The 15,069-nt window shown below is 46.5% G+C and overlaps 1 protein-coding gene across 1 annotated transcript in view; it reads left to right on the forward strand.

Annotated features, from left to right (window-relative positions):
• The window catches only part of LOC118362454 (ryanodine receptor 3-like), a 154,464-nt gene that overhangs the window by 57,824 nt on the left and 81,571 nt on the right, over window positions 1-15,069 (forward strand). Inside the window, exons 4-10 of the mRNA XM_052486186.1 lie at window positions 7,568-7,642; window positions 7,865-7,943; window positions 8,674-8,786; window positions 9,819-9,918; window positions 10,022-10,115; window positions 11,618-11,692; window positions 12,169-12,325. Of these exons, the coding sequence (XP_052342146.1) occupies window positions 7,568-7,642; window positions 7,865-7,943; window positions 8,674-8,786; window positions 9,819-9,918; window positions 10,022-10,115; window positions 11,618-11,692; window positions 12,169-12,325 (693 nt within the window). The remainder of the gene's footprint in view (window positions 1-7,567; window positions 7,643-7,864; window positions 7,944-8,673; window positions 8,787-9,818; window positions 9,919-10,021; window positions 10,116-11,617; window positions 11,693-12,168; window positions 12,326-15,069) is intronic.

Raw genomic sequence — 15,069 nt, forward strand, 5'->3', positions numbered from 1 at the left:
CTTGAGTTAGAATCTGTTTTTCAGTCTCTCAGTCCCATTTCAGTTTGTCAGTGATGTGTACACCAAGGAACTTGAAGCTTTCCACCTTCTCCACTGCGGGCGGTCCTGTCGATGTGGATAGGGGGGGTGCTCCCTCTGCTGTTTCCTGAAGTCCACTATCAGCTCCTTTTTTTGTTGATGTTGGATGAGAGGTTATTTTCCTGACACCACACTCCCAGGGTCCTCACCTCCTCCCTGTAGGCTGTCTCGTCATTGTTGGTAATCAGGCCTACCACTTTGGTGTCGTCTGCAAACTTAATGGTTGAGTTGGAGGCATACGTGGCCACACAGTCATGAATGAACAGGGAGTTTATTTGGTAAATCATTTATTCACTCTATTTCTTGAACTGCATTGTTGGTTAAGGGCTTGTAAGTAAGCATTTTACGGTAAGGTCTACAGCTGTTGTATTCGGCGCATGTGACAAATACGATTTCATTTGATTTGAAACACAGCTCGACCAAGTTGCTCTCTATGCTCCTCTTGCAGGGAACATTCTAAACAGTGGCTGTCCTAAAATATAATGTTTCATGTTTCAGAGGAAGGAGTAGGGAAGATGTGAACATATGCTAATTTCTCATCCATTGTATTTTAGTATGACATTACACTTTTTCCAGGTTGCAGTGGTTTACTGATCTCATTTATGCACTTTCCTGAGATGGGATTGTTGTAGTTCATTACCAGATGCAGCATGTTGTATTTTAGTACATTATTAATCCAATAGATAAGAGTATATTGTAAGTGTAGAGAGAGCGAGGAAGTGTAATTACTAGATCATTTATCATCTTATTGTTCTGTTGTCAGTCGTTCTCTAATGTATTCTAATAGACAGATAATGCATTTCTGATACTGATAATGATCTTATTCGATGCAATCTTCTTTGTTAAAAGTATCGTTGCAAACATTGTCTTTTGCTTTCATTGATCAGCTGTGAAAGATCTGTACTGTTTGCATTGCTATGTTCATCCATTGTGTTCTGTTATTCTCTCTGCCTGTTAGCCTCAAGGCAAGAACCGATGGGTATGTTCACCATTCATCCCGTTCTCCTCTCCTCTCACCTCTCTGCATTGCTGTTTAGTCATGCTAGCAGCCTGCTCTCCCAATTTCATATGTCTCCTAGGGATACGATAGTCCCTTCAGTGAAGCAAATAGGTTCCCCACAGAATGCTAGGGTTTTTTTTATATGAAAACATGAATGCGTATGCTGCAGAAATGACTGCCATTATGGATTTATTTGGTTAAACAAGTGAATCAATTTTGTCACAGCACTTAGCAACATGACAAAGACAAATAGATCTGAGTATAGACGTTGTTCAATTGTTACTGCTCACATTTCACCTGATCAAAGAGAACATTCTACATCTATCCTGAATTAACATCAGAATTAACATCAGATCAATGTCAGTCTTCATTCATTCCTTAGGGGATTTAGAGTTATGTTTTAATGTTTTAAAGTCCAGAATCATTGAATTTTACCAACAAATGATTACCTGTTCAGACATTCTACACCTGAAATCAAATGTTATTGCTCACATACACATGGTTAGCAGGTGTTATTGAGAGTGTAGCGAAATGCTTATGCTTCTAGATCTGACAGTGCAGCAGTATCTAACAGGTAATATCTATCAACTCCACAACAAAACCTAACACACACAATCTAGTAAAGGAAAGGGATGAGAATATATAAGTATAAAATATATGGATGAGCAGTGACAGAGCGGCAAAGATGCAATAGATAGTAAAGAATAGATAGTGACGGATACAGTGGCATTATTAAAGTGACAAGTGTTCCATAGTGTTCCATTTATTGAAGTGGCCAATGCTACTTTAATAAAGTCTATAGATAGGCAGCCGCCTCTCTGTGCTAGTGGTGGCTGTTTAACAATCTGATGGCCTTGAGATAGAAGCTGTTTTTCAATCTCTCCCGGCTTTGATGCACCTGTACTGACCTCGCCTTCTGGATGGAAGCAGGGTGAACAGGTAGTGGCTCGGGTGGTTATTGTCCCTGATGATCTTTTCTGCCTTCCTGTGATATCAGGTGCTGTAGGTGTCCTGGAGGGTGATGCGTTGTGCAGACCGCACCACCCTCTGGAGAGCCCTGCGGTTGAGGGCGGTTCAGTTGCTGTACCAGGCGGTGATACAGCCCGACAGGATGCTCTCAATTGTGTACCTGTAAAAAGTTAGTGAGGGTTTTCGTTGACAAGCCCCATTTTTTCAGCATCCTGAGGTTTAAGAGGCGTTGTTGCGCCTTCCTCACCACACTGTCTGTGTGCATGGACCATTTCAGTGATGTGTACACCGAGGAACTTTTCACCTTCTCTACTGCTGTTCCGTCGATGTGGATATGGGGTGCTCCCTTTGCCGTTTCCTGAAGTCCACGACCATCTCTTTTGTTTTGCTGACATTGAGTGAGAGATTATTTTCCTGACACCACACTCCGAGGGCCCTCACCTCCTCCCCGTATGCTGTCTCGTCATTGTTGTTAATCAAGCCTACCACTTTGGTGTCGTCTGCAAACTTGATGATTGAATTGGAGGTGTGCATGGCCACGCAGTCATGGGTGAACAGGGAGTACAGGAGGGGAATGAGAACACACCTTTGTGGGTCCCCAGTGTTGAGGATCAGAGGAGTGGAGATGTTGTTTCCTACCTTCACCACTTGGGGGCGGCCCATCAAGAAATCCAGGACCTAGTTGCACAGGGTGGGGTCGAGACCCAGGGTCTCAAGCTTAATGAGTTTTGAGTGTACTATGGTGTTGAATGCTGAGCAGTGGTCAATGAACAGCATTCTTACTTAGGTATTCCTCATGCCCAGATGGGATAGGGCAGTGTGCAGTGTGATGGCGATCGTATGGTCTGTGGACCTATTTGGAGGGTAAGCAAATTGGAGTGGGTCTAGGGTGACAGGTAAGGTGGAGGTGATATGATCCTTGACTAGTCTCTCAAAGTACTTCATGATGACAGAAGTGAGTGCTACGCGGTGATAGGAACAATGGTGGCCATCTTGAAGCATGTGGGGACAGCAGACTGGGATAAGGATTGATTGAATATGTCCGTAAACACACCAGCCAGCAGCTGGTCTGCGCATGCTCTGAGGACGCGGCTAGGGATGCCGTCTGGGCCGGCAGCCTTGCGAGGGTTAACACGTTGAAATATTTTACTCACGTCGGCCACGGAGAAGGAGAGCCCACAGTCTTTGGTAGCGGGCCGCGTCGGTGGCACTGTATTCTCCTCAAAGTACGCAAAGAAGTTGTTTAATTTGTCTGGAAGCACGACTTCGATGTCCGCGAAGGGGCTGTTTTTTTTATAATCAGTGTTTGCCTGTAGACCCTGGCACATACGTCTTGTGTTTGAGCCGTTGAATTGCGACTCCACTTTGTCTCTATACTGACGTTCTGCCTGTTTGATTGCCTTACGGAGGGAATAACTACACAATTTGTATTCGGCCATGCTTCCAGTTGCCTTGCCATGATTAAATGCGGTGGTTCGTGCTTTCAGTTTTATGCGAATGCTGCCATCAATCCACGGTTTCTGGTAGGGGAAGATTTTAATGGTCACAGTGGGTACTCTTATACACTTCCTTATAAACTTGCTCACCAATTCAGCGTATACATCAATGTTATTGTCTGAGGCTACCCGGAACATACCCCAGTCCATGTGATCGAAGCAATCTTGAAGCGTGGAATCCGATTGGTCAGACCAGCGTTGGGTAGACCTAAGCACGGGTGCTTTCTGTTTTAGTTTCTGCCAATAGGAGCGGAGGAACAAGATGGAGATTTGCCAAAAGTAGGGAGGGGGAGGGCCTTGTATGCATTGTGGAAGTTAGAGTAGCAATGGTCGAGCGTGTTACTCGCTCGAGTACTGCAATTGATATGCTAATAGAATTTAGGTAGCCTTGTTCTCACATTAGCTTTGTTTAAATCCCCAGCAACAATACATGCGTCCTCATGATATATGGTTTCCACTTTCCATAAAGTCCAGCGAAGTTCATTTATGGCCGTCTTGGTATCTGCTTGCAGGGGGATATACACAGCTGTGACGATAACTGAGGAGAGTTCTCCGGAGATAATATGGTTGGCAATTGATTGTGAGGAATTCTAGGTCAGGTGAACAAAAGGACTTGAGTTCCTGTATGTTGTTACAATTACACCATGAGTCGTTAATCATGAAACATACACCCCGCCCTTCTTACCGGAGAGATGTTTATTCCTGTTGGCAGGATGCACTGAAAGTCCCGTTGGCTGTATGGACTCCGTCTGCATGTCTCCAGCTAGCCATGTTTCCGTGAAACAGAGTATGTTAAAATCCCGGATATCTCTTTGGAAAGCAACTCTTGCCCTGATTTCATCAACTTTGTTAACTAGGGACTGGACATTAGTGAGTAATATACTCAGAAACGGTGGATGGTCCGAAGCCTCACTAGAAGACCGCTCCAACACCCTCTCCTCCGGCGGCGTTGTTTTGGGTCGGACTCTGGTATCAGTTCAAATGCCCTGGGAGGTGCAGACAAAGGAACCGCTTTGGGAAAGTCGTTTTCCTGGTCGTAGTGCTGGTTATGCTGGTAAGTTAACGTCTCTCTGATATCCAGTAGTTCTTCCCGGCTGTATGTAATAACACTTAAGGTTTTCTGGGCTAACAATGTAAAAAAATATATATACACTGCACAGTTTTCTAAGGACTGGAAGCGAAGCTGCCATCTCTATCTGCACCAACCAACTTAAGACATACAATAGTGCCCTACATTACATGTATTATAAATCCAGAAGTCAGTGCACTGACATTTAGAAGGATAAAAATAACATTCTTATATTTGTGAAGTGAAGCAACCCCTAGACAGGCTGCCAGTCTGTTTCTGCTTTAGCTAACTCGTTGTTGCCTTGCCAAACTTATAATAATTTATTAAGAATTTCCATAATTTGATAGGTGGAGCTTCATACTAATTGAGTCGAGTTCAAAGATAAATGGACTTTGTCAAAGCTGCAGCCTAGTGACCACACTAGACTCCCAATGTAGGGGAATTAACTAATCAAGCCCCATTGGTTCTGCCACAGCTGTGTGAACTGGAAAAGCTCTTTGGCAAGAGATCATGCAAAGCACAGGCTGACTGGACCTTCATGGGAGCTTACTGTCCCTTTAAAGCTTAGTGAGACATTTTCAAGTGAAACTGCTGGTTTGCGGTAGCTAAGCTGCTTTCTAGGTGCCACTCTCACCCCTCTTGCATTTACACTTGTGTATTAACTTAACATGACTTGCTAGACTAGTTCAACATAACCAAAGGGAAGGCCATGGGTTAACCAGTATTGATGTCTGATTGTAATCATACAGTGTACTCTAATCACTGTTTCTCCTCCACGGACTATCCTCTCTCTAAGGAATGACGTGGAGACTGATTCAGATCCGTTTTAACACTACAGTATGTTACGTCTCTGCAAATTCTCTCTCCTCACATGTATCTTTTTTCAATAACCCTTAGCTCTCCATTCCTCTATTCCTGCTCTGAAATGTCAACGGAGGAAACACTGATGGTAGTTAAATGCTGTATGTCATGTTTCAGGACTCAATAGTCTGTCGTGGAGCTGATGAGCTACAATGAGGGTATCGACTCACAGAAGGAAGAACTTATTCATTTATTCAGCTGGTCTCAACGTATATACAGGGGTTCCTCAAAGTGGAATACGGTCTTATTAATGGTATTTTGGACTAATATTGTGTGGGTTTGAGGGTTATCAGTCTCATAGATCTTGTAAACGGTGAAAACACAATGCTCAGAAAACCATTGAGTCAGCTATCAAACATTCATTTATCACCATTTCAGCTAGTGACCCAAATTGAGTTTGGAGTGAAGCTGTTCTAACTCATCCAAATAGAGTGCTGAACACACTTGTGATTTCATCACTTTGTTGACAGGGTTTTGGATCAAAGTTCAAACAATCAGAGTCAGTGACTGAAGTGCCCAGGGTAAGGCAGGGTGAGGCTTATACCCTCTGGCAGGGCGATGTGCGCAGCGGTATTTCAGTACCACCTCTTTGTGTCAGTCTGCCTCTGTCCCCCTGGTGGCTGCTGGGTAAACGCAGTGGGGTGACGTGCTGCTAAAGGTCACACTTCTTCAATTGATGTCAGCATGTCATATCCCGGCTACAGCTGTGGGGGTGAAATCGGTCCCCCCCCCACATCTTTGATCAGCCTTTTCCCCTTCTGGGCCAGATGGCCAGGGACACGACAGTAGGGACACTATGGACACCAGGGACACTAGGAACACTAGGGACACCAGGGACACTATGGACACCAGGGACACGACAGTAGGGACACTATGGACACCAGGGACACTAGGAACACTAGGGACACTAGGGACAGGGGAATCTGAACCTGCCAGAGCTTTGGATGGTGTGAGGTTAGGATAAGAAATGTTAAGAGCTGGTGTAGTTTTCTCAGGTTGTGTTGGGGAGAATGCAGCTGGAAATGCCTGATGCCTATTAGACTCTCCCACAGGAAGTAGAACAGCCTGGCATGGTGCTGGTACTGCTGCAGTCTATATAACCCATGGTAACTGCATTGAACTGGAGACTAATTGTCTTAGCAAATAGCAGCGTAGATAGATGTTGCACGGTTTGTTTGGACTAAGAGACACTGGCATGCAAGATCAAGTACGTTACAAATAAGATCTTACACAGCACGTCACCATCTGTGAATGACCGACAAGGACTATACACAGTTTACTGTGGATAGGACAGACAGAGACCAACTCAGACAAAACTTACAGCACATTCTCAGTAATGTAACTCTCTCTTATCTTACTGCTCCATAGAGGCTCATAAGAAAGGTGAGTAACACAATGTTGCCTGAAAAAAGTAGGGACAGGTTTGCAAGCAGAGCCCAAGTCCGTGATGTCACATCACTCTTACCCCTATGCATCTCCTCAAACCACTATGGAACCAGAGTGGAACCAGAGTGGAACCCGTTTGTGTCTTTCCTTCCTAGCTCTCTCTAATATCACAAACCAGAGACTTCTTACTGTAACAAAAAGTCTCTGTTACCGACTCATTAGAGGCAGAGAGCTCTCGCTCTCGCTCTCTCTCTCGCTCTCTCTCTCCCACCTCCCATTCCCTTCACCTGTAGTCATGTGATGATGATGATCTGTATTCTGCTCCATGAATACAGGAAGCAGTCATCTCCCCTGAGTGACACGTCTGACTGCATGCCTTCAGTATTGTGTTGTGGACAGTAGGACAGTCGTCCAAGAGGAGAGTCAGTCTGTGGCCCCTGCCTTGTGTGAGGTCACCCCTGCCTTGTGTGAGGTCATCATCATGAGCCAGAGTCTTGGTTCTCCCACTATGATGCAGATAGATGCAGATAAAGAGAGAGAGGAGATTGAGAGAGAGAGAAGAGTGAGAGAGAGAGAGAGAGAGAGAGAGAGAGAGAGAGAGAGAGAGAGAGAGAGAGAGAGAGAAAAGGACAGAGAGCGAGTGGCCACAGGGGACATTCTGTCTGACAGTGTGTCTTGTGTGTGATGGGTGTTGTGCTGTCTCCGCAGGCGGCCCAGGGGGGCGGACACAGGACACTTCTGTATGGACACGCTATCCTCCTGAGGCACTCCTTCAGCGCTATGGTGAGAGTACACCACCCGCACTCACTCATCCATTACCCAAGAAAAATGTATTGTTTTCTCATTCCTCCATGTGTTACTGTTTCATAGTTACGACAGTTTATCTGAAGATTTGATGCACGTGTCCTAGTGACATTTGTTCCAGTTCTGACTGTGACACCGGAGTTGTGGGCCTCTTTTGATCAGCTCTTTTATGTTGTTTTGATGTCTATCTATCTGCTCCAGTATCTGACCTGTTTAAAGACATCAAGGTCACAGACAGATAAGCTGTCCTTTGATGTGGGGCTGCAGGAGGACTCAACAGGTAAAACCTTCCACTCTATCTGTCTCTACTCTCATTATCACACAGTCACTCTCTTAGCTGGGATTCTGAGTGGGACTGACTCATGGGATTTCACCTGCCCCAGTGTTCATTTCAGAGCTCCTAAGCACTGCACGAAAAGAGGGACTTTTGGTTCGGATACTGTAAAAAATGTACCACCTTTGCAGAGATTTTGTGTCAAGTCATTTATTCCATAGGATATCTCTGAAAACATTCCAAGCAGACTGAAATAAATGTCTTAGATGTGCTCTTTGTCACGATGTCGAGGCTCAGCTAATTTGTCTCATAGAGATGTAAAAGATGGTTTGGCTGTCCAGGTATTGGAAAGCTGGTTGCTATGGTGCTTGCATGTTGAGTGTGAGTGGGCATATATTAGTGCTTGTGTGAATACATTTGTGTGTCAAATCTAAGTTGTGTCTTTGCTGTGCTCGCGCGCGCGCGCACGTTTGTGTGTGTGTGTGTGTGTGTGTGTGTGTGTGTGTGTGTGTGTGTGTGTGTGTGTGTGTGTGTGTGTGTGTGTGTGTGTGTGTGTGTGTGTGTGTGTGTGTGTGTGTGTGTGTGTGTGTGTGTGTGTGTGTGTGCGCGTGCGTGCGTGCGTATTGCTTTCACCATTGTAATCTGAGTTTCAATCACCTGTGTATGGAGATCAAGGAGTTGTAATCACCATTGTGCAGGCATGTGTCCCCACCAGTGTCTCTCTGTGTTCCTGCAGGTGAAGCCTGTTGGTGGACCATCCATCCTGCCTCCAAACAGAGATCAGAGGGCGAGAAAGTGCGCATCGGTGATGACCTCATCCTCGTCAGCGTGTCATCAGAACGATACCTTGTGAGTACTCCCTCAGTCTATAAACGTCTTATTAAGAATAGTTTATATGATAGGCTATTAAATGGTTACAGCCCCATTACACAGGACCATTATGCCATTCAATCCAGTAGGATGAGCCATGAATTGTAGATCTCGGACTGAAGGTGTCTCCCTCCCACTCAGCTCCCTCTGTCCAGTAAAGAAGACTAGATATTGGGGACATGAAGCTAAGAAAGAGCAGGAGAAGGCTACGTACGGAGAGCAACACTGTCAAACTGAATACCCTATCTTACTCTGTCCCCTATCCCACCTTTCCTACACTGTGTGGCCTGGCAAACCCTGCTCCCCTGTTCCTCATCAGCCCCATCTATGACCATCTCCCAGACCCCTCTGTTATTCTACTGTGTGGGCCTCAGGGCCTTGTGGCATGCTGTTCCTGGAAAACATCTCCAGCATGATGCAGGGAGAGTGTAACAACAGCCAGCCCAGCCAAGCCCATGTTTATGGGAATTAAGCAGGGATACGGCAGCTTTCACTGGGCTAGAGGCCCACTTTCATGTGACTGTTACTGCCACAGCTCCTCTCTGTGCTGCTGTCACCAGCGAGACACTAACCAGGCCTACAGCACCTTCAGGACCAGAGCTGGAGAGTTCCCCTGCGGCACTGCTGCAGAAATGTCCCATGCACGGGCATGCCAACATACACACCTCAACCCACACACACATACACATACACGCACACACACATACAGACACACACACACATACACACACATACAGACACACACACAGCCCACTAGAAACTGGCAGTCCCAAGTTCACAGTGCTGTTGTCTCTCCAGTGCCAGCTTCTCTCCAGGTTGATGAATGACTCTAAATCTACTGCAGCAATAGCTTGCATGCATGGACAAACCTCTGAGTTGTAGCCTGGCTCAATGCCTTGAATCAAACTGTGTATTTGACATGGCTCCTGCAGTATAGGCCAACGGTAGTTTATGTCCCATAATGTAGTTATTGATGGTGTGTGTAACATAATGTTTCTCTGTCCCCACCAGCACCTGTCCATCTCCAATGGCAACATCCAGGTGGACGCGTCCTTCATGCAGACTCTGTGGAACGTCCACCCCACCTGCTCCGGCAGCAACGTGGAGGAGGGTATGTCCAACTGTTAGTTTAGTTTCACTGCTAAACTGGCTTATAATGTTGTTTGAAATGTATGGGTATCAATGAAAGGTGCTGTTAATCCACTCTCCAATAGGTTATCTGCTGGGTGGCCATGTGTTGCGTCTGTTCCACGGTCATGATGAAGTTCTGACCATCCCAGGTTCCGACCAGAGTGATGAGCAACAGAGGTAAGTCACACAACTGGGAAACAGCTGTAAGACTAAACGCAGTGAGTCTTCAGGAGTTAAAGAGCGGCTGCCTTTAAAAATCAGCTAATCCCTTTGAAAAACAGCTTATGTGGCATCGATATGAGTCAAACAGTTATTCTGGTGTCAAAATGTACTACAAAGTCTAACTAGGATAATTTTGGACATAAAGTCAGTCTCGTTTAAAATGGAGTGTGGCACATCCTTGCATCACAACGGGTAAATGAAGGTTGGGTTTTGATTAGATAATGTCTGTTTGTCCATTAACATGGGATGACAAGCTGTGGTGATTGCTCTCTATCCAATAGCATAGACAGTGCGACAGACCTGCTCAAGCAGCTCCGACTGTTTACATAAGACACGTTGCGTTTTTTAAAACTTGAGAAATACCCCCACTAAACACCTTAGTTTGATGTAAAATGGCCCAACTTAAACATCCTTGGAAAAACGTCAAAATGATCTTAGATTCTTTCTGGGGATTATGAGGAAGTGAAATAAATATGTGTCCGTGTCTACTGTGTCTCATGGGAAATAAACACCATTAACCAAACGTGGAATCAGTCAGGAAACACACCTCCAAGACTGAAATCAACTTTTTCTAATGAGCAACAGAAAAACACATGTGCCAATTGGCTTGTTAAGTGACTCTTTAAGGGGTTTGTTTTTTCCTTAGTCTTTTGTGAAAGGGGCCTAAAATCGAACTTGGTGGACCTGGCTGACTGTTTTGAATTCCCTGTGGGTCCAACAGGTTGGTGTCACTACTCAGTCTGACACTGGGTCTCAGGAGCAGGAAAAATGACCGCCCTGCTATCTATAGTCGCACAGCGCTAGCGCTGACAGACAGCAAGGTAGCAGAGGGATATGGCACACAAGGCCTGAAGTGGGTCGAGACAACAGTAGCAGAAGCCCACAGCAACGTTAACATAGCCAGTCACCGAAGACGTGTGAGATGACCCTTCGTCTTCCTCTCAGTCAAACAGTCTATTTTTAGGACGGTGTGTGTAGGACAATAATTCGCTGAGGATTATATATTGGTTGTCAGTTTTGGCTTTGCCTTTAGTCATGTCCTTGAAATTGAATAGAGGAAGCATTTTTTTAAAGACGCAACATTTCAGGAGGTCCATCAAACCTAGTCCAAACTGTCACCAAGGGCCATGAAAGATTCCTTTTATCTTTGGAGCCAGTCCCCCATATCAGTGATAGACAGTGTTGCTCTCAGTCTCCGTTGGTTAAGTGGGTGGCCTCGATGAAAGATGTGCTGTGTTGCCGGGAGGGTAAACAGTATGGTTCATCTGAGGTCCCAGTCTGAGTATTACCTCCTGTGAGCTGATATCACTATGACTGTAGGGAATAAAGCAGTCAGAGATGGTATCCTGCTAAAGTCATAAAACACGACTTTAGGACCATTATGAGCCTGTGGCAGTTTTAATAAAACATTGCAGAGATCCAGACATGACAACCTCATGCTCCTCTCGTGTCCCCAGGATAGTGAACTATGAGACGGGGAATGCAGGAGCGAAGGCCAGGTCTCTGTGGAGGCTGGAGCCTCTGAGAATCAGGTGAGTTCAGCTCTTTTTATCCTCTCCGTCTTCTGTCTATATGTGTTCTCTCTCTCTCTCCCTCTGATCTGTCTATCTCTTTCCTTCTCTCTCTCTCTTTCTCCCTCCCTCTGATCTGTCTATCTCTTTCCTTCTCTCTCTCTCTTTCTCCCTCCCTCTCTTCCTCCCTCCCTCTCTCTCTTCCTCACTCTCTCTCTCTTCCTCCCTCCCTCTGCTCGGATTCACCTTGATATTTCAAGATGCTTTGAGTCATTTTGACTTTTTGACCCCAACTATTTGTAGTCTTTCAAAGATTCCTTTCCTCTCCTGCACTTTCAGATCTGGAATGTGTCATCTGCTATTTTGTTTTGATCTGAGAAACTGGTTAATGTCTAGTCATAGGAATAATCCTGTAAGTGCCTAATTAGTCATTTTTGTAGTTGATATAATTCTTTGTGTGTGTTTGTGTGTGTATGTGCTTGTGTGCCCCTGGACAGCTGGAGCGGGAGTCACATTCCCTGGGGCCAGCCCTTCCGTCTCCGCCACCTCACCACGGGGCACTACCTGTCCCTGACGGAGGAAAGGGGGGTGGTGCTGCAGGACCGGGAGAAGTCTGACACATCCTCCACTGCCTTCTGCTTTAGAGCCTCCAAGGTCAGAGTGCAGGACCAACTCTCTCTCACACACACACACACACACACACACACACACACACACACACACACACACACACACACACACACACACACACACACACACACACACACACACACACACACACACACACACACACACGCACACACACACACACACACACTTCTCAAACTTTGCCTTTCCATCACAGTCAAGGACTTAGCCGCACACTCACTTACAGAGAGCTACTGAGATTATATTACAGTCCTAGGAACAATTCTAAAGACTATCAAATGAATTGCACCTCCTCTCTTTGAGTTATTAAGCACATTAAAGCCATGCCATAAAGGTTCATTTAGCTGAAGTTGCTCTCTATAAATGTATGGACCTGCGGAACCATACCATTCTGGACTAGGGTATTTAAGTCTATTCTTGGTAATGGTGCTTTCAGACGTAGCTAGTGATCGGAAGCTATTAGTGACCTCTTCACAATTAGTGACCTCTTCACTATGGATCAATAGCATGGTGTAATTCACCATTTCACTGAGGCAGTTTATCATAGGTTTAATATGATTCCAAGAACACAGGATGAGATGTTACTATCCTTTGTGCAAGCACTTCCAAGAGTTAATGAACAGAGAGCATGGTGAAATTTGGGGAGCGCATCGTCAGTAGTGTACCTTTGGTTCCTAGGGTGTTTCGGCCTTTCACACTATACACCCTCCCCAAAGGCGGCCAGCGACAGGGTGATCAATCCTACGCTTGCGTCCCATTCCCAATTAGTCATAGGAGTTGCCTTGTTGTTGATAGCCAACATCCCATGGGACTATGCATGGCAGGGGCGTCCTCCTCCCTGAGTCAAGCATTGTTGACCGCATACCTCCTGGCCCTCTCACTTCGGGGCCCAGCTGGGATCTTTCCTCTTCATCCAGAGCCACTGACTGCTGCCTTCTGCCGCCTCTGATACAGCTTTGATTGCCGAACGCTGGCTCTGGCCCTTAATTCCCAGGTCTCTAAGCAGTCTGGTTGTAGATGTTGCCACAAAACCTCTGCAGCCCACCTCCACTGGTCGGACTTCTGTGTTCCAGCCATGATGCCGTGCTTCGGCAGCTAGATCAGCATAGCGCAGATGTTTTCGCTCATAAGCCTCATCTACTGAGTTTTCCCAGGGTACTGTGAGCTCAATGATGAAGACCTTATTGAGTGAACGGGACCAGAGCACCATGTCAGGTCTTAGGGTGGTGGTTGCGATCTCCGGAGGAAACACAAGTTGCCGGCCAATGTCAGCTAGCATTTTCCAGTCGCGGGCCAAGCACAGCTGGTCTCGCTCTAATGGTGTAGAGCCGCTCTTCGGTGGTTTAGCCCCTTCGCGGACAAAGTTTGTCCGTAGGAGTGTGATGCTGCTGTGGGTGGTAGGGAGTTGGTGGCAGCTCGCTTGTCCTCCAGGGCGGACGCAAGGTTTTTAAGGACTTGGTTGTGACGCCAAGTGTAGCGTCCTTGGGTGAGGCTTGTTTTACACCCTGTGAGAATGTGCCTGAGGTTGGCTGGCATGGAACAGAGGGCACAGTCCGGATCTTCACCATACCATTGGTGAAGATTAACTGATGTTGGAAGGACGTCATATGTTGCTCTGATGGAAAAGCTCAACCGCCTCGCTTCCATGGCCCACAGATCCTTCCAGCTGATCTTCCTCTTCTCCACACTGTCCCATCGAGTCCACTGTCCCTGTTTGGCAAGAGAGACTGCCTTGGCCCACCTTGCAGCCTCCTCCTGATGGCGTACTTCCTGCACTACCATCTTCCGCCGCTCTGGTGCAGTGGCCTTACTCCAAGCAGCACGGCTAGTTAGCCCAAGGCCTCCTCTCCCTTGCTGAACATGACCCACAATGTCAGCATGTCTGAGGGCTGCTGTTGCCTCCTGGACTGCTTTTCCTGGCCTCCATTTGCGCCCAGTTGCCAAGGTCGATGCGTTGTTGCTCACCACTGGGTCTTGAGATTCATTCAGTGTCATCTGGAGCCTGGTTTTTGCACACTTGAATTCCTCTGTTAGACTGGTGAGGGGCAGCTTGAGGACACCATCTCCATAGAGGCCTATGGTGGTAAGGCATCGTGGAACTCCGAGCCACTTCTTTAAGTAGCCTGTGACTCCTCTTTCCATCTTCTCCACTGTTGAGATTGGAACCTCATACAGTGCTAAGGGCCACAACACCCGGGGTAGGAGACCAAAATGCAGAAACCAGGCCTTTAACTTTCCAGTCAGCTGGGTGTTGTCGATGGACTGTAGGCTACTACTGATGTCTTTGTGCAGCTGTTGCACCTGGTCTTTATCCTTCAGGCTTGCATCATACCACCTTCCAAGGCTTTTTACCGGCTGCTCAGACACTGTTGGGATTTGGTCATCTCCGATGAAGAATTTCAGGTCAGAGAGTGCTCCCTTCACAATAGAGATGCTGCGTGACTTGGATGGTTTAATCTTCATACGGGCCCAGCTGATGTTCTCCTCGAGTTTTCTGAGCAGTCTCCTGGTGCATGGGACAGTGGTGGTCAATGTTGTAATGTCGTCCATGTAGGCTCTGAGTGGAGGGAGGCGGAAACCAGAGTCGACTCGCTGTCCACCAACAACCCATTTTGAGGATCTGATGATAACCTCCATTGCCATTGTGAATGCCAATGGAGAAATGGTACATCCCGCCATTATACCTACATTCAGGCACTGCCATGAGGTGGTGAACTCTGAGGTGGTGAAGCAGAACTGCAGATCCTGGA

This window comes from Oncorhynchus keta, chromosome 29 (genome assembly GCF_023373465.1).
Source record: "Oncorhynchus keta strain PuntledgeMale-10-30-2019 chromosome 29, Oket_V2, whole genome shotgun sequence".
Taxonomy (NCBI): domain Eukaryota; kingdom Metazoa; phylum Chordata; class Actinopteri; order Salmoniformes; family Salmonidae; genus Oncorhynchus; species Oncorhynchus keta.